Here is a 23,288-nt window from a genome sequence, read left to right as displayed (position 1 = left end):
GGGGCTGAGGGAGAGGGAGAGGGCTGTTCTGGGCAGGCACCTGCTTTCTCAGAGTTACGGATCCCCAAGAGGAAGATGTTGAGGAACCACTCGAGTGAATACTGGTACATGGGGTCCACGTTGGACAGGTCTGAGACACAGAAGTAGAGGATCTGCGAGCGGACAGCCACAGGCACATACTGCATGCGGGTGATGTTGATGTCCTTCTCTGTCTGCTCTGCCACCGCCACCTTGGCCTGGAGGATAGAAGCAATGTCATGGTTAGTGCAGTGCTGGCAGGGGATGCACAGCTGCAGGGGGGACAGCACCTTTCAGTTCTGACCTGGATCTCTCCTGCCTTCAGCTTGGATGCCTCCAACACTTTGATGAGCTCCAAGTCATCGACAGGGTTTCCTTCAGAAGTGCTGAGCCGATAGAGGATCTGGTCTTCTATCACCTTTAGCTCCTGACGCATCTGAGCGTTGCTAATAATTAGCTGGTTTCTATCTTCTTCTAAGTCAGGCCGCTCTGCCGCCACCACTTCTCCCAACAACTGGTCCTCCAAGCCACTACAACAAAAGCCATGGAAGTGAGGGTGGCAGGTGAGGGGGCAACATGCCCGAGGGTCTGAGGACTGCAGAATGAGGCTGGGCAGCATGGGCAACTAATGGGGTAAAAGCAGGTACCTGGGTGAGAGGGTGAAGTTGATGAGGGTGAGCTTTGTGGAGACCTCAGGGCTGTAGTGAGGGTTGGGCAGCTTGGTGGTGATATACATCTTGAAGTCGTCATGGTAGGGGATCACTGTATCCCCCAGCTTCAGCACAGTGCTGCCTTGCTGTTTGAAGGTCTGTACCAGAAAAGGACAAATACAGGAAGGCTGGGATGGCTCCCTCTGGTGAGGGAAGGCATCCTGCTTTGCCCTGGGCTCTGCAGTCAGGAGAGTCAGAAGGCTCTCAGGACAGAGGAGCTCCAAGCTTCCCTGTGGGACTAAAGGCCTGAATGTGAAGACAGCAGTTGTGTTTCATGGCCCTGCCTCCCAGGCAGAAATGCCTGCTGGCAGAGTACCAGTGTGTGCAGGAGGCTGTCAGGGTGTTGGAGCCCTGCCCAAGGCATGGGACTCACTCATCCATGCGAGTTCTGCCTGCCCATGGAGACCTACAAATGCACCCCAGCCCATGGCACCCTGGCCAGCTGGCCCCTTACAGCTCAGCCAGGCACCCCCTGCCCCCCTTGCCAAGGGGAGACCCCAGACCTCTTTCAGCAGGACAGGCTCAAGGACTGGATCCAGCTCCTCGCCGACATTCTCCAGCAGGAAGGGCTTCCCAAAGCTGATGGTGTTCTCCAGAGTGGAGAGGAAGTCCCGGTCATTCAGCTTGGCCACCTCCAGGCTGTTTTCCCTCTCCTGAAAGGCAGCAGGGGAGGGCAGGGCTTCTGTGGTGTTCTGACACCTTCACATCCAGCTCTGGTGCACAGTACACCTCTCACTGGACTGATTTAGCTCCCTGGGGCAGCAGAAATAATAGCTTTTCTTGCTCAGCTAGACTTTGGCTATTTTGGCAAGTTGATCCCACATCAGCAGGCTGAATGACAGCTGAATGAGACAGCAGAAAAGGGCGGGGGGGGGGAAATGGGACATTCTTCACAGAGCCATACCACTCTGGAGCCCCACACTGCTAATTCAGGGCAGAGCCTACAAAGTGAGAGCAGGTGGGTGGGAAAAGCTCTCAGGGAGCAAAGCAGGAGCAGCTGCCTCAGCTTCCTGCCTGATCCTTCAAAAGGGCAGAAGAGGTTGTGGTCAATGTTTTTAACACTTTGGCAGTAGGGAACATACTCAGCAGCCAGGTAATGCCACCCTAATCCCTCTTGCTAGAAAAGGAAAATCATTATGGGAGATGCTGGTGTTGTTTTGTGAGGTCAAGCCTCCCAGAATGTTAGCGGACACCCACTAGAGTGGGAATGGGATATGCTTGCTTATGTGAGGGCTCTTCCTGCCCTGTGCTGCTTTCCCTGAGAAGGGAAATCCACCTGGGATGAATTTGAGTGTGGAGACTGTCTGGTGCTGGTTGGGTTGGGCTGCCACAGCATGGGGCTTTACAGCTCTAGAGCCCAAAGCCTGAGGTTGCTCTGCACAGCTCCTGACAGAAAGCTGTTTCCCCTATCCTGGCAGATCTGGCTTTCCTCCCCACAGCTCTCACCAGATTCTTGATCCACTTGTTTGCTTGTCCTTGTGGGTCTATGTAGTGATTCCAGCGCAGGGAGAATCGCGTTATTACCCCGTTCTCCACAGACAGAGCATCGTTGGGTAAACCAGCAATCTAACAGGGTAGAAAAAGTTGTTGGGACACCTGGTAGTGCACATAGGTGACCAGGGAGAAGCCCTTGCTGCCCTGGCCCCTGAGTGCTCCCAGTGGGTGGACAGGGGATGGTGGTGAAGGTACCTCTGCCAGCAGCCAAGCCCTGGGGTGGGGCTGTGCTGTGGGGTCAGGCTTGGCCAGGCTATGGCCTGGTAAAGGACAAGCCTTAGAGGTGAAGGCTGATCCCCTTTTTGCTACTGCCCAGGCCTGGCAGCAATTCCAGTTCTGAAGTGTGGCCATCATCCAGCTGCTTGGTGTGGGGACCTGCCCTTTGATCCAGGGGATCCTGGTGAGTGCTGAGCTGACAGTTTTGGACTTTACCTGAGGCCCCTTCTTCCTCAAGTATTGTTTGGTTTGGGGTTTTTTTTTTGAAACTTGCCTGCCAGGAGCGGATTTCCACGGGGTCTCCAAGGGTGTTGATGAGGCCTGCATCCTCACTGTGGGGAATTTCATTTTTGGCCAGCTCCTCCATCCACTCTGTGGTCAGTGCTGCACGGTAGTCTCCCTGCCATGAGAAAACACCTCCACAGCCTTTCTTTAAGTTGCAGCTAGTCTGTTGTGAGTATCTAAACCCTCCTGTTCCCATTCAAATGGGCCCTGTGCAGCCTCTTGCACAAGTGGACAGAGCTCCTGGAGGGATCTTGCACCCTTGTGTCCTATTCCCTCCTCCCTGGCCAGGACAGCAGAGCTGCAAACTGCATGCTGACCACTGCACACTTACTGTGAAAGGGCCCAGGTAGGCCACGAAGCCAGCAGCAACCAGCACATCCCCAGAGCTGTTGTTGATTTTGTCATCCAGGCTCTCCACAGTGTCCTGCCAGCGCACCTTCTCGTCAGCCAAGCTGTTGATGAGCTGTGGGATGAGTTGCACATGTGAGAGCTGCTGTGAGGTCTAACCTTGTGTCCTGGACCTGCTGCTCTGTGGGTAATGCTGCAGGTGACTTTGGTGACCAGAGGTTGGGGTGACCCCTGACATATTCTGAATTCTTTTTGGCTTTAAGCACTCAATCCTGGGATTACTGGGCTGCTCTCAGGTGTCCTGGAGAGCTATTATTAGCTGAGGAAGCTGTGCACAGGAGGACAGCAGCTTTTTACATCATTAGCTTTCCAGTCCTGTTTGAGCTGCTGAGATCAGGCCAGGTAGCTTCAGCCTAGGATTGTCATGAGCTGCAGGCACATGGATATTTTCACCACTGTGCTGTTGATTTGGAATTGAGTTGCCTCATATAAACAGGCAGAAGCTAGCTCTGTCCCTTACCACGTCAGCACGGGCCAGTCTCTCCAGACACTGCTCACACTTCCTCTCCAACTCCTCCTTATTGGCTTTGCAGGTCTCGTACTTGGCTTGCAGTGCAGCAATGCCATCTTCAACGTCCTTCAGGCGTTGCTTGGCTTCGTCAAGGACCAGCTGGGTGGCACGCAGGTCCTCCTCTGCTTCCCGCAAGGCTTTCTGGGGAGATGCACAAGGAAACAGTGGGAATGTGGTCAGGCTCTTCCCCCAAAAGCCAGAGCTCTTGAAGCAAGAGTTGGTTTTCCATAAAAGCTCTTGCTGATAAGTGCTAGCTACTGATATCTCAATATCTCAGTCAATCCAATCCCTGGGTGATGAAGGCATTGTGTCCTGACCTGCAGAAGAATGTAGTGATTCCCAGCATCTCCTGCAGAAGGCAGCTGCCAGTACTGTGTTCCTGAACACCAAAGGCAGCTGGGTCACACAGTTTCTTACCCGCTTGGGCTCCACGACCTTGGCCACAAAGTGGTACTTGTGCATGGCACGCACCCACTGGCAGATGGAGGTGCAGGCTTTGGAGACCTTGGCAATGGCAGCTGGCTGGAACTCGTCATTGTCAATGTAGGGCTGGATGGCCTTGATCACACTGTCTGGAATGTTGTCCTGCAAGGAACAGTGGGAGAGAAGGAGACTGTCCTCAGTCAGATCTCTAGCATGCTCATCACTGATCTCTTAGGAAACCTAAGGGTTTCCTCCAGAGGCAGCAGCACCCCAGGACCTGACAGGATGGTCAAGGCATTATGCTGGAGCAAGAGGAATCAAATGACTGCATGTTGAGGTCTGGGAGACACAGCTGTGGGATTGGGTAAATCCCTTCCCATACCACTTCTATCTAGCTCCTCCCCAAAAAAGAGCCGGGGGATAGAATGTGAAGACTTGTGTGTCTGGGTCCCATTGCCCAGGGCAATGAAGAGCACCCAACTCACATGAGGGCTTCCAGGCCAAAGAGCCTTGGTGGTGCTGAAGGGTGTTGCCTACAAGGCGCTCACTTTGTAACTGCTGTGAGGAGATGTCTGTGAGGCAATACCTGATCCCAGTCACAGCTTCCTTCTGCCACTGCTTACCTTATCATAATCATACAGGCTGTTCAGGAACTGCACTGGGTCCTGGAGAAGGGCCCTGCCTGGCTCCCAGTAATCATCCACCTTGGTGCCTATCTTTTCTCCTGCCACCTTTTTGGGCTTTTTTCCATGCATAATGCAGACAGCTTCAATCACAATCTTCACACCAGGGGGAGGCCGCTGCAGGGCTCGTACCTGTAAAACCCAATTGGAAAACGGGGTTAACCTGATTCTCTGGGAGATGGGGTGCTCATCCCTCCCTTAGCTGGGCCAGAGGAGACTGGGGCCAGAGGCAGGACACTTCAAGGATGCAATACACAGGCAGGAGGACAGAGGCATTTGAAGGGAAAGCTGGTTATCAGAAAGGCCATGGAGCAAACTAAACATAGGCTGAAAAAGCCTGCTCTGCTACTCTAATAGGTGTGTCCCTGTGGCTGAATATTTCTTGGCAAAGCAGATAAATCTGTATGGCCCTAGGGAGAAGGCTCCATGGAAATGGGACACAGGCAGGCTTTCTCCCTTGTTCTCTGAGCTCCCGTTGCTGTGGTAGCCCACCACAGCAATGAGCTGGTCTTCAGCACTCGTGGAGGGACTGTTTGAGTCTCCCCTCAAGCAGGCACCTAGCAGTGCTGCTGCAGCACCCCTGGGATGACTGGGGGTCAGGACCTCTGAGGATGACTCCTGCTTTTTCTCTTCTAGTGCTGACCATCCTTGCCATGTTCAGCTGGAGGTATTCCCAAGCCTTCCCACTGGACACTGTCTACAGAGCAGAAGATTTTATGGCAAAGCTGAGGCTGATCTACCCCCATGCAGACACCCTCTGTGAGAAGGACTTTGAGTGGCTCTTTGACTGCCCTGAGACAAAGCAGTTCCTCGAGTGGTTCTGCAGCACAGTGGGTGAGGAGAATGTGCTGAGCCCAGCTGAGGTGGAGGCCTATGAGGCCCTGCTGGCTGCAGGCAAACCCATCTTGGAAGGTGATGCCTTGGAGGAGGCCCTACAGATGTGCTGCCGGGTCCTGCAGCTCCCGAGCTCCATAGTGGATGAGGGGCCCTCTCCAGAGGCCCTGCAGCAGGAGCTTCAGGAGCTGAAGTACCACCGTGACTGCCAGCTCTGGAGGTACAGGAGGCTGTTGGCTTGGACAAACAAGCTGCAGCAGGACCAAAAGTATTTGGAGGAGGAGGACAAAGCGGTGAAGCAGGAGTTGAGGGTGGCTCATATGGACTTGAAAGAAAAGATCTTCAAAACCAGAGCTGTCTTGAGCCAGGTCAGCAAGGCTGCAAAGCAGAGGTCAGAGTCTCCTGGGAACATGGGGATGAGCCAGCTGCCAACACTGCTGTGCCAGATGGATCTTGCTCCTTACCTGGAGCAAGAACAACAGGCCACTGATGCATTTGAGAGCTTCATCCAGCAGGTCCTACCAGAGAGTGTTCAGGCTCCAGATGTTTGGGAAGCAAGTGCACAGGGAGAGAGCAGCCTGGAGGAAGGTCTGGAGGCTGAGACACAAATGGACTCTTACTGTGAAATACCAGAAGAAAGAAAAGGAGCTCCTTATCTAGAATGCATAAAAACACTGTGTGGGGGGGCACCAGCAAGCTGGGGAAAATTGGTCCAAGGCTCAAAGTCAGAGCTCCTAGTGGAGGGAGGGAATGAGAAAGACCTGTTGAGCATGGAGAGTGAGGAGAGAGATGGCAGCCAGGAAGTCACAGAGAGAAGGGACACCAAGAAAACATCAACGCCAAAAAATCTTGGGACTGATGAGGATGAGCTGCTGGAGGACCAAGACAGCTTCTGGAAGGAGCTGGGCCGAATAGAGACAGCTCATATCTGTGCCCGGAGGGAGGTTATAGTCACAGCAGCAAAAGTGGTAGGCGCCCGTGCTGCGCTGGAGTGGGCCCAGAGAACTGTGGAAGCTCTTGAGGATAACCAGGTAGGCCAGTGCCCCCATTCCTCCACCATCCTCTGTGGCAGGGTCTGCCTGTGCCTCCTGCTGACCACTGGAGCCCAGCTGATGAGTCGGGAGGGGGTGGCAGAGGCAGGCAGCGCAAAGCCACCAGGCTGTTTGTTTGTGTCCCCTGCCCAGCAGGCTGTGGAGGCCGAGCTGCAGAGGCAGCTTCGCGCCCTGCGCTCGGACATCGCGCACACGCTGGCACAGCGGCTGCCGCCCCTGCTGCAGGCAGAGGCACGCCGCCTCAGCCTGCCCATCCTGCACAGGCACTTCAGCCTGCAAGTTGCCCGGCTCCAGGACACTGCCAGGAAGCAGCAGGAGGCGGCGGCATGGCTGTTGAACCAGCACAGCCGTCTGGACCTGCTGGAGCTCCAGCTGAAACGGGAGAGAAAGGAGCTGGAACACAAGGCTGCTTGGCTGGAGAAGATCGAAACCGTCACGAGGGAATCCCAGACCAGGCTGCCAAAGCAGCAGATCTACTCCAGAGGTGCCAGTCCCTCCCCGAAGGGTGATCCACACAAATGGATAGACCCCAAAGACCTCACTGCTGTACGGTAAGGGCCTGGGGGGGTCTGAGCTTGAAGAACAAGCTAGGTGTGAGGACAGTGGCATGGGAATGGCTGAGACAGGCAGCAGACCCAAGCTACCAGATAGACTAGCAGTGCTCTTCTGCCAGTGCAGAGCCACTGTGACTCCATGGTGGTGTGAAATGCCCCAGATCTGCTTCCTTCTGGCTGGCTTGGACTGATGAAGCAAAGTATGGGCTTGGAGAATGGAATGAGTACAGAGAACAGAAGTTTTTTCTAGATTATTAAGGTAGAGAGTGTAGAGGCAAGTCCTCAGCCATGGAGAAGGGGTACTGGGCCACAAGAAACCACAAGCTGCTTAGAGCAAGACCTTTCTCTGACTTGACTGGGTCTTCTCAGTCTTCCCCACACAGTTTTGGAGCAGTTGGTGCTGGTGTCTGCCTAAAAGATATCACACACTGGCTATTGAGCCAGCCTGCTCCTTTATGGAGCTCTTCCCAGAGCTCTGTGACATAGGATGCTCACCAGGAGTGGCTGTCTTCTCACTGCTGACACACATCAGCTTGCATCCCAGTCCTACAGTGCACAACAACCTCAGAGCCCTGTTCCTGCTCAGTACTGGTGCTGCACTCACAGCTCTGGCTGGCTGTCCCCTCTCACAGGCTCTGGGTCATGCTGATGGGGAAGGATCAGAAGAAGCAGCAGCCTTTCCGCAGCTATGAGGCCTTGGCAGCCAAATGCTCCCGGCTGGTTCAGGACAAGAGGGCGCTGGAAGCCCAGCTGGAAGCTCCTATGCCCCAGGTGTCTGCTCTGGAGTCCTCCATGGAAATGCTCTATCATCAACTGTACAGCAGCTCCAACCAGCTGCAGGTCTCCTCACCGGTAAGGCAGCACTCCCCCTCCCCTGGGCCTTGCTGGGAGGCAGCAGGTCAGCACTGGGGACCCCCTGCCATCCTCCCAGGGTGCAGGTGGAACACCTGGCTGCCTCTCAGCCACAGAGGGTGGGGAGCTTGGCCTGATCGTTGCCTTGTCCCAAAAACCCTCCAGTGAGGCAGTGTCTGGCTATGGGACAAAGGTGACTCTCACTGTGTCTCACGTGTGCTGTTGAGTGTTGAGGTGCCTTAGCCAAGGTGTCCCAGTAAGCCACCTCTGCTCCTTGGACTGGGAGGGTTTGGAGGCCAGAGCTGGGTGGGTAGTTTGTTTCTGGGGGCTGAGCTGTTCCACAGGCATTAGGAAAATCCCCTTGTTTCTCCATGCTCACATGAGTTTGGGCTCTGTTCCTTAGGAGATCTCTGAACTGATGCAGCAATTGAGCATCATGGAGGATGACCTCTACGAAAAGTTGGCAGACCTCCTGAGTGACGTGGAGGCGAAGCGCAGGTCTCTGGAGAACCCCATCCTGCAGGCAGAGCGCAGCCTTTACGTGCATTTTTACTGCAATGAGGACAGGCTGAGGCAGGAGGTGGAGGAGCTGGAGAAGCAGGCATCAGCTTCCTCCAAGGGACCCCTGAGGGAGCTGCCCCGTGGAAAGGAGTAGGTCAGAGGGATCCTTGCTCCCTCCCACAGTAGCGGTGTCCTCTTTTTGCTAGGCTGGGTCCCTAATTCTGAACTGGGAGAGAACGCTGGTGGTCTCTGCTCTGGTGTCATGACCTGGAAGCTGGATTTAAAAGAAACTAGGAGCTTAATCCTTAAACACAGAGTTTCTGGGGGCTGGTTTAGATGACATGTAACAAATTGATGCATCTTGTGGCATTGGAAGCCTTGGCCAGACAAGACACTTCTTGTGCCAGCTCTACAAAAGGATGGGTGCTGGGAGCAAGTGGACCAACACTGTCTGGGTCTTTCCCCACTTTCTGAGGAAAGGAGTTTTGTGTGTTTTTGGGAGAATAAAAAAAGTTTGTTACTCACAACTGCAGAGCAATAAGCCTGTCCCTGTGTGGCGAAATCTGTACTTATTGAATGTGCCGTCTTGGCTGTGATGCTTGCAGGTTCAGAATCACCCTTCTTTCTCCCACTAACCTATTTCAAGCCAGTATTCCTTGAATTCAGCCTGCTGCCTCTTCTCTGCCTGTGGTGGATCCCTTTTCAAAGAGCCTGCAGGTTCAGGGTGCTGCCAGCTTTGTCCCTGTGTTGTACAGTCAGTACTTGGGGTTGCTTGGTGGTAGCTGCTGCCTACCCCTGTGGACAGGCATGTGGGGTGAGCCCTCCTCCACAGCCTCTCCAGGACATGCTAGAAACACCCAGGGGCCACTCACTGTCTTTCTGCCCTTCAACTTGCACCTGAAGGAGGGAGGGTGAGGAGCTGCACGGGCAGCTGCCCAGGGGGATGGATGGAAGGAAGGAAGGAAGGAAAGGCTGGGGATGTTGTAAGCCTATTGAAAGGGAATTGCTGCAAAGGGAGATGCTGTCCTTGACCAGACCCAGCTCTGCCACCCTCTTCCTTGACACAGTTACCTCTGTAACATCATTTCTGTTGAGGTTCTTCAGGCTGGCAAGAGCAGCATCCAGGGCTGGGAGGGCTTCAGCCAGGTCCTTCTGAGCATCATCTGCAATGGCTTGGGCTTTCTGAGCTTTCTCATTGGCCTTTGCCTCCTCAGCCTGCACAGCAATTCTTGTCTTCTCAGCCACAGCTGTGTCCACCTGCAACAGAAACAGCCTCAGGAGCATGCTGGAGGCAGATCTTGGCTTGGCACTGCTAGGAAAGGATCACAGCTGTCCTGGAAGCTTGTGCGTCTTCTTCCAGCAGACCTCAGGGACCTAACTGCTGCAGGGGATGCCCTTCCTGCACCATACTGGGAGAAGGTTTTATTCAGCCTGTATAAACCATCCACAAGCTCCAGTTCTGGCTGTGCCTGAAATAATGTTAGTCTTGCAGGAATTAGCTGCTCTGCCCATTTTCCTATTGGCACAAGTAGAGGATGCATAGGGTTGCAAATTTGTAGGGAGATCTGCTTAGGGGTTTGTTTCTAAAACTGCCACTTCTGCATACCCCAAGGGTTAAAACACTACCAGGAGGCATAATGTGGAATATAGCAGACTCTTTCCACTCTGCATGCAGAGCTGTATTATGTTAGTGTCCCTATTCTCTGTCCCAGTGTGGCCATCCCTCAGCAGGAGACAGGCAGGGAAGAACACCAGGAGAGAAGACAGTGACAGCCAACACAGAACAGTTCCCTCTTCTGAAGTGGCATGAGTGACTGTGTGATGGTCCTTGAGGTCTGGGGGGCAGGCTGCAGCTGGGGCAGCTCCCTGGGGATGGGATGTGGAGGAATGATCATGTTCAACAATGAGCCTGGCTTAGAGCTGCTCAGGCCACCTCAGGATTGTGTTAGTGTTGCTAGACTGTGCTTGCAAGTGCCTGGGAGCTCGGCTGACCAACCCTGGGCGGTGCTTTCAGACAAGAGCATGGGAGCCATTGCTTCTGCAACAACTGGTGCTCACCAGCAGCAGAGCAGGACCCCAGCAGGAGGCAGTTCGTGCTGTCACTGCAGCTCTGCACAAACATCTGCCATGCCAACCCGAGGCATTTTTACCTCTGATCAAGCAGGATTTTGCACAATCCCTGCCAGGCCCCTCCAGTCTGAGCAGAGTCAGTGCAGGGCTGCCTGCAGCAGTACCTTTATCTGTTCGATGGTCACCTCGGTGTCCTTGGCTGCCTGTGCCAGGAGAGGGCGGGAGGACTCCAGCTCCTCCTGCATCTTTGCTACATCCTCTGCCGTTCGCAGGAGCTGAGGGAGCAAAGCAGAGTTCAGAGCAGGGGCAGCAGCCATAGAAAGCCCTAGGAAAGGGCTGTGCATCTCTGGAGGGTGTTCCCTGCCAGGCGTTAGGCTGTGCAAAGCACAGGTCTTGCTCTGGGTCCTGCTTAAGCAACAATCTGACACTGTGGTGTGCTTACAACCAGCAGTGCCTAATGCTGCCTGCACATGCATTGCTTCATAAGCTTGTGGCAATGAGGCAGCAGAACAATGTTTTTGTTAGAGGGCTTTCAATTACAAGGTTAATAAGAACATCCTGAGAGCTGAGCTACACAGAGGTCTGTGGTCCCCAAAGACTGGGGATCATTATTCTTTAGAGCTGTTACAGACTCAGACCTTCAGAAAGCCTGGCCCTGGCAGAAGGCATAGCTCTCACTTGCTTTAGCCTGAGTTTCTTCCTGTCACACAGGACACGTGTACAACATCTCTGCAGCTGTAAATGCACTGCTCAGAGGGTGGCCTCACTGCATAAGGGGTGGCCCCAAAACTTTCCTAGGTATGAGGGACAAACCTTGTCTAGGCCACTTTGCATCCTGTTCTTGGCTGTCTTCAGTTCCTGTTGCTTCTTTCCAATGAGGGAACTGAAGATGCTGAGGAACTCCAGGTAGCTTTTGGGAGTGATATAGTTGTGTCTGCCCAGTTCTGCTAGGAACAACTGGCACTTCTTTGCCACACTCGTGTGGATTGCTACACATACTTGAATCTACAAGAAGAAAGGAAAGGAAAGGAAACAAAGGAAAGAAACATTCATTACTGAACATGTGAAAGGCAAATCTATGTGATGGCCAGAGAGAGCAAAAGGGGCTTATGAAGAACCAAACCATACAGTCACAGCAGAGCTTATGTGTGTGTGTGTGTGTGTGGGGGGGCTTTAGTGCTGCAGAGGGCTGACAAATGGCCAAGCCCATTTTGAGACATACAAAAGCTATGCAGCTCTGCATTTGAATGATCCTGCCATGGAACAGTTCTGCTGCAGGGTAGGACAATTCTGAAGGTGTGCCCTGTACCCGTTGCCTTGGTGTATGTAGAGGCACAGCACACCGAACATGTGGGAGCAGAGTATCCTTGTGTGTGGCACCTACCATCCCAGTAGTGTCCTCAGTGCCGCTGCCAAGGAGTGGGAGCTCATTCAGGAAGGAGGAGGCAACGCTCTGCAGGGCTTCAGCAGGCCACTCATTGAACCAGTCAATGGTACAGCAGTTCACCAGAGAGGGGAACTGCCTCAAGCGTGCACGGAACACTTCTCCGATCGGGCTGAGGGCAAGGCGTGCAGAAAAGATGTGTTACAGCTGGCTCTACATACAGGACGAAATATCTTTCTTCCACAGAACCACCCTGATACTTTGTGGAGCAAGAGGGACAGCAATACAGCCAGGGAAGGAGGGAAAAGAGGAATGGGAGTTCAGGCAGTGAGCTGTGTGCCGAAAGGTGCATGTCTGAGCTCATCCCTTGGCTCGGGATATTCTGGAAGTATTAAGATGGTAGTGGGGTGATGTTTTATGGGTGCCTCTCTAGGGACAACCTTAAGGGATAAAAAAATAGATGTGGTCTGAAGTTTATTTCAAGCAGGTGCATGCAGAGATCCCATCACCAAGCCATATCCATGGCCGTGAGTTTTCTACTTGCTCTTGCACTGAGAATGCCCTGGACCTTCTGGTATCCCTCCTGCAAGGGAGCAAGCTGGTTATGGACTATGCCCTGGGTTGATGAGTAAACATGGTGCAACTGAGCCCCAAATTCAAGCAAGATATGTCTGTAACAAATGGCTCAATGGTGCAGAGAGGAGGAGGTACCTTGTGTTTCATCTGAATCCCACATAATCATACTCTTGAAAAATTCAAACTTCATCTTGAGACCAGCAAAGTGTAAAAAAAAAAAAAATTCTAGTCCTAGGAGAAGGTTTTATGCAAACCATACTCCTATTCTTCCTCCTTCTCCAAAGACTGGGGCTTGGAAATAAAGATCCCATTACACAGTGATGAAAGGTAAAGGATAAGGAGGGAATAATTAGCATTCAAAGCATGGAGGTGTAGGTCTGAAGTGTACCTCATGCACAGGACCATGTGGATATTGCTGCGAACCCGTGCTACATATGCAGCCATCAAATTGGCTTTGGTGGGCTGCTGGCCCAGATCTCGAACAATGGGCTTCATAGCTGTCATGATCTGGTCCTGCTCCTCGGGATTGTAAATGTTGGGAATGTCACCAGAGTTGAGCAAGTTGTTGATATCTTCGAGGAAGGATTCACTTTTAATCTAAGTAGATGGAAAAAAAAAAAAAAAAAAAGGTCAGTTTCTTAATTTAGAAGACACTCATGTCTCACATGCTATGGAGACAATTTCTGCATAAATACAGCCCTCAGCCTCAGTTATAAGAAACAATTTTTGTGATGATTTGGCTCCAGAAAGGCACACCCTGATTCTTGTCCAGCTGTTCCAATTAAACAGCCATATTTCAGCCATTTCAGGGGTGGGAGGGTGTGTTTGAGAACAAACATCCTTCTGCCCATTCCCTGTCTCCTTATAGACAAATTGAGCTCATGCTCTTTTTCCCTGCCTCTGCAGCCAGACCCCAGACACCTCGGTTGCTCCAGGTCTTCGTTCCTCCAGCACAGAACACTTCATTATTAGAATAAAGCTTATCAATGTGGGAGACAGAGTAATTGTAGGGATGTGTCACAGGCTGTGGGACGATCTCCCTCCAGAGCTACATTCACCTCTCCACCTTTGCTATACCAGAAATACACAGCATCCATCTCCTTGACTAAATGCATCCTCCTGGGCCCCTTTGCTCCCACATATGCTTCTCACTACAGGGAAAAGGCCGCAAGAACAAGTAGCATTTGACTGATGCTCATCTCACTGCTTAGGGCTCTGCCACAAGGGAATGGTTCCTATGATAATGAAGGCAGTAAAAAAGCCTATGGGGAACATAACTGTGATTCCAGAAGTGGAAATTGGCCTACTCATTAGCAAGTTACAGTTTACAGCCAGCATTATCCTGTGGAATCAGCATGCGTAAGGTCCTAAATCTACTCTCTTTTTGGAAAGGGAAAGAATCATTTTACTTAGGACTTATATCAGTGGCCAGTAGTGCTTAGTTTCAGACAGCTGAAATCTATGTGCCTACCAAACCATTGGATGGAGCTGAAAGAAGCTTCCTTGAGCAAGAGAAGAATCCACCCACTCACACACAGCCCTACAGACCCTCTAGCAATAAATGCACCACCTCTAGTTTCCCCAGGGCTATTTTATAAGATGATGAATATGGGCTACTGAAGAAATACAAGTTGTGTCTGGTTTTGTTGAGTTCCTTAATACCCTGTAGGGGAATTTATTGAGCTTAGAGATGTGTTTCTCACTCTTTCTGAGATGGAATCCACCATGCTAATAGTCCTGTACCTGTGTGTCTACAAAGAGGAAGGTCTTGGGTAGACTTTGAAGGCCTGCCTTCATCATGATCTTCCTCACATCCTCCCGCCATTCGGCCATGCCATAATTTTTGGACAGTTCAATCTGGAAACATTCATTTTCTGCCCTAAAGGAAAAAGAAGCCTGTGGAGTCACATCAAATTAAAACATTCTCTTCTGTCAATTCTCAGTATGTCTTGTGGACTCTGGGTGAAAGGACTCCAGCAGGTTGTTCTACAGCAAGTCCTGAGCAAATCCTAGTCCTTGTGCACCAAGGACCGCCACCAGCCCAGGAGCATGTTTTACACAAAGCAGAGATACCTGAGCTAGCCAGAAATCCAGTGCAGATGTGCATGTTAACTGAGTCCTAGCTCTTGACTCATTTGAGCAGTCAGCAGCCAGAAAAACATGTAACTGGCAGTGGGAAGGGCAGAAAAAGAGATTCTCTGAAGGCATCCCCAATGGAGCTGCTCCCCATTCCATGCATAGGTGGGGGTGCATTACTTACATGTGAGATGCCAGTCTGGTGAGAGACTGTCTCCCACTTCCCCCAACCCCCAGGAGAAGGGCATTCCCCGGAGCCTGCCGCAGGATCCGGCTGATGCGGCAGATGTGCTGAATGGCATCCATGAACAGCACCAGCTTCAGCTCTGGGGTGTGGCTTTGATTGTACTCCTCCAGGTAGTCCTCAATCACCACTTTCAACTGTGGGCAGAAACACTCAGTTGTGGCTACCAGATAAAAGCAATTGTGTGTGTGGGGGGGAGTGTTACAGCCAGGAGTAGGGGAGGGCAGAGCCTGGCGCTTAACAGAGTCTGGGAGCAGCTCTCCTCTGGGCTGCTAAGGAACTGCCATTGGATGGGCTGAATTTAGTTAGTGGTGGTGGCATCTGCTGACCTTAAACTAACTCAGGCAAGTGACTACAGTCTGCTGTTCCCAACTGTGCTGTTTGCCTCAAGAAACAGCAGGGTGTAGTTCAAAATAAAAGAGCTTATGGCTGCCTGATCCATACTGCTCCAGGGCCTCCCTCTGGGTTAGTTTCCTTGCTCTATAGCTGACCACTGCCTGCTGCTGAATCCTGTGGTTAAGATTCTGGCTGGAAAGCACAGGTGCTGGGGAAGAAAACAATACTGGCTGTAGATGAGTAGAGAAGCACACTCCTCTCCCAGTCCAGCCATCACATGGAAGAGCTGCAGGAGCAGTTTCTCTTGCCCTTCCCAGGGTTCCCCTCAACAGCACCCTCAGGCCAGAGAAGGAGATGAAGCATGAAGACACCTGGGATTGGATCCTACCCCCTCAGCAATCTCACTGTGAAGCTGGGAAAGTAACACCAGCTGGAATTCATAGAGCGCTGAGATCCCTGCCTAGATGCCGAAGTCCCATGTGCATCAGTGGGGACTGTGCAGCTGCCTCTATATCTGGCTGTCTCAGCTGTGCTCACCTCGGTGGGGGACAGGCCTACCTACTTTGCAAAAGGGGCTGGAAAGCTCAGTTAATTACCAGCCCTTGTCACACAGCTATCACAAGAGGAGAGACAACAGAATAATCATCTGTTTCTGATAATGAGTGCAAAACGCACCACTCATTGCCTTTGCTTAATTACCACTATCCAAGTACTCCCAGTATCTTCTCCAACAGGGAGTCTGGCAGTAACATTAATTACTTGTAAAGGTCAATTGTGAAGTCTTTAATGGTGAAAGTAGTATTGTTTGGGGGTAATGTGCCATTTCTTTCCAGCAAATTTCACTTTTCAGTCCCAAGTGTGACTCATCTGGGAAATTTGGCATAGCAGGCTGCCTCCAGGATGGCAATGCAGGGACAGCTTGTTCAACCTCAACTGCCCATCACAACTAATACAGCCACTATTCATATATGTGGTAGGATTCCACAGGAGACCCCTGGGATGGTTTGTAGTTTCAGGCACCTCTAATTAAAGCACCACTATTGTTACTATTACTGTTTTCCTTTGTTTGTAGAAGACTGGGAAGATGTGAACATAGCTCCCAGCGTGATTCCCAGGGTCCTTACCTTATCCTGGCTATCGATTGCTTGGTACACTTTGACATTGGCACCTGGGTCCATGAAGTCTCCAAACAGAACTGGCTGGGTGGGAATGACCTCCTCAAAAGTGGTGCCAAACTCCACCATCTTCTCCGTCATTAGGTTGTCAAACCAGGTCCGGTCCTCGTCACTGACCAAGCGGTCACGGAAGACCCGGCAGCTCTCGTGGTACCACAGTCTCAGCAGGTGCTCTTTGTTCTGGTAGGAAATCCCAGCAAAACAGCCCCCACGAGAGAAGCAGAGAAGTGTTATGAGCATTGCTGTCAGCAAAGCTGGTTTCTGCCCAGCATGTGGCCAGCTCCACTCCTATTACAAGGCAACTGGAGCAGAGAAAGAATTGGGCGGAGGAAGCTGCTTTCCCTTCTCCCCTCAAAAACAACTCTTGTCAAAACAGCTGCTTTGCAGAGAGCTCATAACAGCATCAGTTTATCCCCCTCTATTTGTCCATATGTCGGGCTTTCTTTAAGAGATTTAAATTTTATGTTCTTTGTTCTTATCTTTCACCAGTTTGATTTAATTTGTATGATTTTCTTGCATGTTTTTTGAAAGATCCTTTTGTTTGGCTGATAGCACAGAACCTATAGTACCTAGTACCTATAGAACCTAAGTACTTCCTGTGATAATTCAGTCTCTATTAGCCAGACTGGAGCCACAGCAAGGTCCTCAGGAGAGCTGAAGGGGCAGAAGCAGGTAATAGGACAACACCTCTGCCCCTGCTTGGTCCCTGTCTGATCCCACATGGTTCCATCCAGCCCTGAATGTGTGGGCTGTGTCCTATTGACTCCCTGTGGCCACTCACCTGCTTCCATGCCAAGGAAGGACTGGCATGGAAGGGGGTGTCTGCCTGCTACTGGTACGAGGCAATAGTCAAAGGAGAGGCCACCACACCCCTTGAGCAACATCAAAATGCATCTTCAATGGGAAATTGAAGCCTGTTTGCAGGCCTGGGAATGAGGCCTCAACTAGAACATTTCAGTCACCAGTGGTATCCCTCAGGGGTCTGTGTTGGGGCCAGTTCTGTTTAATATTTTTATTGACGACATGGATGAGGGTATTGAGTAAATTAGTAAATTTGCAAATGACACTAAGCTGGGTGCGTGTGTCCATCTGTTGGAGGGTAGGAGGGCTCGGCAGAGAGACCTGGAACGGTTGGATGGATGGGCAGAGTCCAATAGGATGAAGTTTAATAAGTTCAAGTGCCAAGTCCTAAATTTTGGCCACAATAACCCCCTGCAACATCATAGGCTGTGGACAGAGTGCCTGGACAGTGCCCAGGCAGGAAGGGACGTGGGGGTACTGATCAACAGTGACTGAACATGAGCCAGCAGAGTGCCCTGGGGGCCAAGAAGGCCAATGGCTCCTGGCCTGTATCAGGAATGGTGTGGCCAGGGAGGTCATTCTTTCCCTGTGCTCAGCACTGGTGAGGTCACACCTGGAGTGCTGTGTCCAACTCTGGCTCCTCAGTTTGGGAAGGACCTTGGGACACTGAGCACATCCAGAGGGGGCAACGAGGCTGGAGAGCGGCTGGGAACACAAACCCTGTGAGAATCCACTGAGGGAGCTGGGGCTGCTCAGCCTGGAGGAAAAGGACACTCAGAGGTGAACTTATCACTCTACAGCTCCCTGAAAGGTGGCTGTAGTCAGGAGGGGATTGGTCTCTTTCTCCAGGCAGCACTGACAGAACCAGAGGTCACAGTCTTAAGCTATGCCAAAGGAAATATAGGTTGGATATTAGGAAAAAGTTTTTTATGGAAAGAGTGATCAACACTGGAATGGTCTGCCTGGGGAGGTGGTGGAGTTGCCATCCCTGGATGTGTTTGAAAGAAGACTGGATGTGGGACTGGGTGCCAGGGTTTAGTTGAAGTGTTAAGACATGGGTTGAACTCTATGATCTTGAAGGTCTCTTCCAACCTAGTCATTCCGTGATTCTGTGATTTCTGGTCTTGCCCTGGGTGGCAGGGCTGTGCTGATGGGAAGACTCACCTCGACCTTGCCAGGCTCAGCCATGAGCATGCCCTGGAACACCTTTGAGAGGTCTCTCAGGTTGAAGGTGTAATGTGACTTTGCTGGTGTGGGCAGCAGCTGGGATGTGATGGTCATATACACGGAGATCGTGGCATCGACTAAGGGCTCGTTCAAGTCCTTCACTGCATCTGCTCCCGCTGCAGAGACAGAAGTAGTCAGAGAGGATGTCAAGATGATAATTCTGGGCTGAGAAGGTCTTTGTAGTGCAGGAAGGTGGCACTGAGTGTCAGAGGTGCTGGCTAGCACTTGGGAAGGAACATGCTTTTTTCTGAGAGACAGTGAGGGATGTGTCCAAGCAACTGCTCACTGCAGTGGACAGCTGCCAATGGGTTTATCAACTAATGTGAACTAGATTTGGGGGTGGAAGAATGCTTTACAGTCACTCTGTGGTGTGAAGACTTCATGCCCCCCAGGAACAGAGGAGGCACTGCCAGACAGGTAATTGATGCCTACCTGAAATATTCCAGACAGGTTTTCCTTCTCCTTCTTTGCACTCCCGCAGTGAAATCTCAGCTACTTTTAAGCTAGAAGGTGTGAGTGCCCTCTTAGCTAAACCCCCTGCAATTCATTATGCTCAGCAAATGCAAAGCCACTGAGGAATAATTTCTTATGCAATAGTCTGGCAAGATTTAAACACAGCTGCCAGTTTTAGAGCATAATTTTTTTTTTCTCCCAATGAAGTTTATTACAAACACTCCTGGAGAAGTAGAGCCCTGTGACACCCCAGCATTTTGCATTTTTTTGCATGTTTTCAAAAATCCTTTAATTTCTTTCTAAATCACAGCTAGATGTTTCAGTGTGCCCCTGAGATCACAGTCAGGTACTGGTGCTTCTGAATATTGCAAGCACTCAGAGAGCTCCGCTTTGCTTGTCCTATAGCTGACTATTCTCACTCCTTTCTACTGGCAGATTTGCAGATGAGGGCATATTTGCAAAGATGATCCTCAATTCCCACCCTGTCAAGTGTAAGAGGACTCATTTCACTCCAAATGAACCCTTTTTTCATGGTGGCTGTAGCACCATGCTCAGATCCACCCTGCTCAGCTGTCCACAGGCTGCAGCAGATGGAGAGTAACAGAAGGTTCTGCTTCCACAGAAGGCTGTTGTCTGGACAAGTGTCTGTCTGCTGAATGCACAGGTAAGCTGTGCCATGCTGTGCTCACCAGCTTGTTCTCTTCACAGTCTCTCTCATCTTTTGGCTCTTACTTACGCACTGGATTTCTGTAACTTTTTTCTCCTAGGAGTCCATCTAAAAAAAGACAAAAAAATTAGTTCCAGCTTTACCTGCTGAGGTTAAGAATATCTGCATTACCCATCACAAACAAAATCCTCTTTGAAAGGCCCAGGCTATATGATAACATTGAAACTGTGAAAGGCAAAGCTGAAGTTTGCTGATTTGCACCAGCAGAGTCTGGCCCTGCGACTAAACAGGGTATGAACTCTCTGTTTGCTAAGCCTCATAAAACACTTGCCCCTAAAGCATCTTTAAGTGACTACTGCAAGTTCCAGCTTTCAGCACTTTGATCAGATCATCAATATTAATTGCTCCCTTTCCAAACTCCATTGTCATCAAGGTGACTTCCAATGTAAGGAGAAGGTGGCAGTTTTCTGCAGGACTTACCCATCCAGCTGCCAAGGATGGTGGAGAAGATCTTCCTCTTGCTGCCTTCATCCATCTCGGTGAAGGAGAGGTAGTTGAAATGGCGAGTGAGGCGTGGAGTGACAGGATTCCTTCCCCCTCCAGGAGGTCCCATGGCACAGACAAAATTAATATCTACCAGCTTCCTGAAAGCACCTTTGAGAGTGCAAAATCAGGAATGAGTGCTGAGTTGTAGCTAAAATCCCTCACCACAAATCTCCAGGGCAGGTACACATCTCTAACAGGCCAACCCTTGCCAAGAGCTCTGGCCAGGGATCTGGGTCATACCGATCTGTTTGCGGTCGTACCAGCCGTGGTGGTCCATCCACTGCCGCAGCAGCTCGATGGGAGGCTGAGCTCCAAACTGCTCCAGCATGGGCATGTTCAAGTCGTCAATAAAAAATATGAAATACCGACCAACTGGAGGCCCATACACTCCCTTCCGCCTGCAAGGACAGGACCCGCGTCAGGACACAGGAAAGGTACTTTGAACTTGATTCAAATGCACGTTGTTTTTCTCTGGATGCTTTCTGAGTCAACAGTTTCAGCTATTTTTTACACTTGATACACTCCTTTGTAAGGGCCTTTGCACCGTAAAGATCTGGAGCAATGTTCGAGGCATTGGCTTCTCTCCAAGTGAAATTTTGTCTACTTATGCACAATGCCAAGGAGTAAATGGGTGCAAATAAAAGCAAAGCTTGAGCCCATGAATCTGTTGGAAACTTCAAACCAGTGGCTGACCAGGGAGGTGAAATGGAAGCTGTTTACTGTGGGGAGTGGGACTGCGGGTGGGCAGCCACATTTTCTCCCTTCATCACTTTCTGTAAAGATCCCACACCAGGGTTTGCAAACACCTGTGCTGTGAAATGTAGTATTTCTGGAATAACTAGAATTGGAGCAACTTTTACCAACCTTCAGTAATCCTTCTCACTTTCTTGCCATTATAACAAGCTATTATTGGCTCTCACAATCCCAGCTCAGATGTGCTGTGTGTCCTACATGTTATCCACAGCTATATGTGCTCAGGGCCCCTTCAGGTCTTGGGGTGAAACTAAATAGTCAGGTTGATAGGAACACTGAGCTCAGGGATACTGCCATTGCACACACAGAAAGGAATCTTGCCTCTTATCCAGTTTGCTGTCGATGAGATCCTGGGTTTGGTTAGAAGAGGTGCGTGCTGAAAACATCAGGAAGTGGGCGATGTATTTGTTAGGCAAGTTCTTCAAGAGCTTGTCAGCAATTGTGAGAGTCTTCCCTGTGCCAGTGGGACCAATGCAAAGAACCTAGAAGAACAATCAGCAGTGTAGCATAATCATAGGCAAGCAGCCTGTGTTTCGCAGAACTCTGAGACTGGCTGGAGGAAATACAGGTTACTGCTCCTTTTTGAAGGCCTGGGAGAGGACTCTTGGGCTTGCTTCTTCAATAAGGTCAGCTGCACAACACCACAATCTCTTGGTATGGATGGAATCCAACCAGAGAAGTACAAAATGGAACTGTAGAAAACAGGTAAAGAGGGATGGGTATGGGCTATCTAGCAATTGCTGCATTTTGGTTGAACAACTGTGTGTTGATATCCCTTTGGGGTGTTGACATGGTGCCTGGGGACTGAATGGATAACTCTTAGTGCTTAAGCACAGATTTGGTGCAGAGAAATACAAATCCGTGGAAGTGGGAAATAATCTCAAAGTATTAGGCAGCTGTTAAGTTCTGACTGCACTGGGAGAAGAAGAGCTTGAATCAAAAATTCAAAAACAAGGTTGGGCACGTACTGGCTTATGGTTGGTGAGCAGCAGCTCCAGCAGATAGGCCATTCGGACTGTGTTTATCGTGGGCACAATAACATCACAGAAGTTGGTGTCTGGAACCATGGTGAACTTTGCTGTAGCCTCCAGCCACACCTCCCAGTGCACCTGAAAGATTGGAGTCTGCTTAGAGAGGGCATTTATCCCTTCTAAGAAAAGGAAAACTATTTCTGCTATTTTCCCTGTCACTGCTCCTTGTGTAATAGCTCAGATTCTGATGAGAAATTCAGGTTTCCAGTCCCTCTGTTGAGCCTTGCCACCCTTACCTTTCTGTATGGAAATGCTGGGAGTGTTTGACTTGTTACTTTTGGGAGGGACAGAGCCCAAGACTTAGAGGTCATTGCCACAGCAGCAACACACCTGCCCTCCCTTCTGAGAATTGGGATCAAAGCAGGATGGAGCACTTGTGGTATCTGCAATATTAGGAATTCTGACCATGGCAGAGGGCCAAAGGGGGCTTATCTGGGCTCCTGTCTTCCTGTTCCGTGCTATCACCCGTCACACTCAGAGGCACATGAGGTTTTCTACTTGTACAAGATATGGATCTCTTGTGCTAGACTGAAGCTGCAGATGAGCCTCTCAGAGGCCACTATACAAATGAGATAGAGCTTCTGCCAGGGCAGTGCTGGAGAACACAGGAGAAAATCTGCATTCCTGACCACCCCATGTGGCCTTCCCAGAGAGACCACACTGGCACCTTCTGTTAAGCACCTGACAGTCATGTAGGCTTCTTTGTTTCATTTCAGGAAGGGGAAGCATTTTACCTCCTTCTTTAATTCCTTTTAGCCCAGAGTCTGGTGACTGTCAGTCAAGATGACCCTGACATGCCCTACACTGCTGTCTCTTGTGAAAAAGATGGAATATTTATCTGCCTTGCTGCTATTCCAGACTGCTGCACATAGCTCTTCTGCTGTTGTTCACTGCTTTCTAACACAGACAGATCTATCCATATGAGCTCCCTGTCCTCCAGCAGCCACACCAGTGCCACCCCTCACTTTTCTGAGCACTCACAGAGACACTCAGGTCTCAAATGACCAGCTCTCAACTCAGCTTTGAAAGATCTGGTTCACAACTCTGAAGGCAAGAAACTGCCTTCCTGATTCAACGAAAAGCTTAATTTTGATTTAAACATTCCTGTTTGCTTCCTATACGCCTTTCTTCTTTGCCCTTAATGAGAAAAACCTATCAAATCCTGTAGGACTGTGTTGCTTCCTGGTCTCTCCTCCTAAATTACCCAGCTTGGAATTAAAAGCTAAATATTTTACCTCTTTTCGGACATCATCATCCAGATCTTCTTCAGTACTGCTAAGCCCAGCATCATCCAGTTTATAGTCATAAACCAGTCCTTCTTCTGGGAAGAGTAAGCGGATCTGTGAGAATGAAGCTGTGATGAACCTGGCTGCTACTCAGCTGAATTCACAGGAGGATCTGCACTACT

At 50.7% G+C, this 23,288-nt stretch overlaps 2 protein-coding genes across 2 annotated transcripts in view; one reads left to right on the top strand and one right to left on the bottom strand.

The window, feature by feature from the left end:
* The window catches only part of DNAH1 (dynein axonemal heavy chain 1), a gene marked incomplete at both ends in the record, with an annotated part of 67,447 nt that overhangs the window by 6,553 nt on the left and 37,606 nt on the right, over window positions 1-23,288 (bottom strand). The window contains 25 exons of the mRNA XM_084214549.1: window positions 41-236; window positions 323-548; window positions 666-826; window positions 1,232-1,381; window positions 2,175-2,294; window positions 2,713-2,838; window positions 3,055-3,186; window positions 3,592-3,783; window positions 4,060-4,227; window positions 4,689-4,880; window positions 9,613-9,798; window positions 10,776-10,886; window positions 11,425-11,616; window positions 11,996-12,167; window positions 12,960-13,168; window positions 14,315-14,450; window positions 14,832-15,028; window positions 16,352-16,582; window positions 18,368-18,546; window positions 19,620-19,658; window positions 20,031-20,204; window positions 20,337-20,494; window positions 21,171-21,331; window positions 21,818-21,958; window positions 23,116-23,220. Coding sequence (XP_084070675.1) covers window positions 41-236; window positions 323-548; window positions 666-826; window positions 1,232-1,381; window positions 2,175-2,294; window positions 2,713-2,838; window positions 3,055-3,186; window positions 3,592-3,783; window positions 4,060-4,227; window positions 4,689-4,880; window positions 9,613-9,798; window positions 10,776-10,886; window positions 11,425-11,616; window positions 11,996-12,167; window positions 12,960-13,168; window positions 14,315-14,450; window positions 14,832-15,028; window positions 16,352-16,582; window positions 18,368-18,546; window positions 19,620-19,658; window positions 20,031-20,204; window positions 20,337-20,494; window positions 21,171-21,331; window positions 21,818-21,958; window positions 23,116-23,220 — 4,054 coding nt within the window. The remainder of the gene's footprint in view (window positions 1-40; window positions 237-322; window positions 549-665; window positions 827-1,231; window positions 1,382-2,174; window positions 2,295-2,712; window positions 2,839-3,054; window positions 3,187-3,591; window positions 3,784-4,059; window positions 4,228-4,688; window positions 4,881-9,612; window positions 9,799-10,775; window positions 10,887-11,424; window positions 11,617-11,995; window positions 12,168-12,959; window positions 13,169-14,314; window positions 14,451-14,831; window positions 15,029-16,351; window positions 16,583-18,367; window positions 18,547-19,619; window positions 19,659-20,030; window positions 20,205-20,336; window positions 20,495-21,170; window positions 21,332-21,817; window positions 21,959-23,115; window positions 23,221-23,288) is intronic.
* LOC311158756 (HAUS augmin-like complex subunit 3) lies at window positions 5,360-8,695 on the top strand (the record flags this gene model as incomplete). Its single annotated transcript, XM_084214353.1, has 4 exons — window positions 5,360-6,613; window positions 6,767-7,185; window positions 7,821-8,040; window positions 8,444-8,695. 4 exons carry the CDS (start codon window positions 5,360-5,362, stop codon window positions 8,693-8,695), a joined length of 2,145 nt encoding a protein of 714 aa, XP_084070479.1.

This window comes from Fringilla coelebs (genome assembly GCF_963513975.1).
Source record: "Fringilla coelebs genome assembly, chromosome: 13".
Lineage (NCBI taxonomy): Eukaryota > Metazoa > Chordata > Aves > Passeriformes > Fringillidae > Fringilla > Fringilla coelebs.
This window is presented reverse-complemented; position numbering and strand designations above follow the sequence as displayed.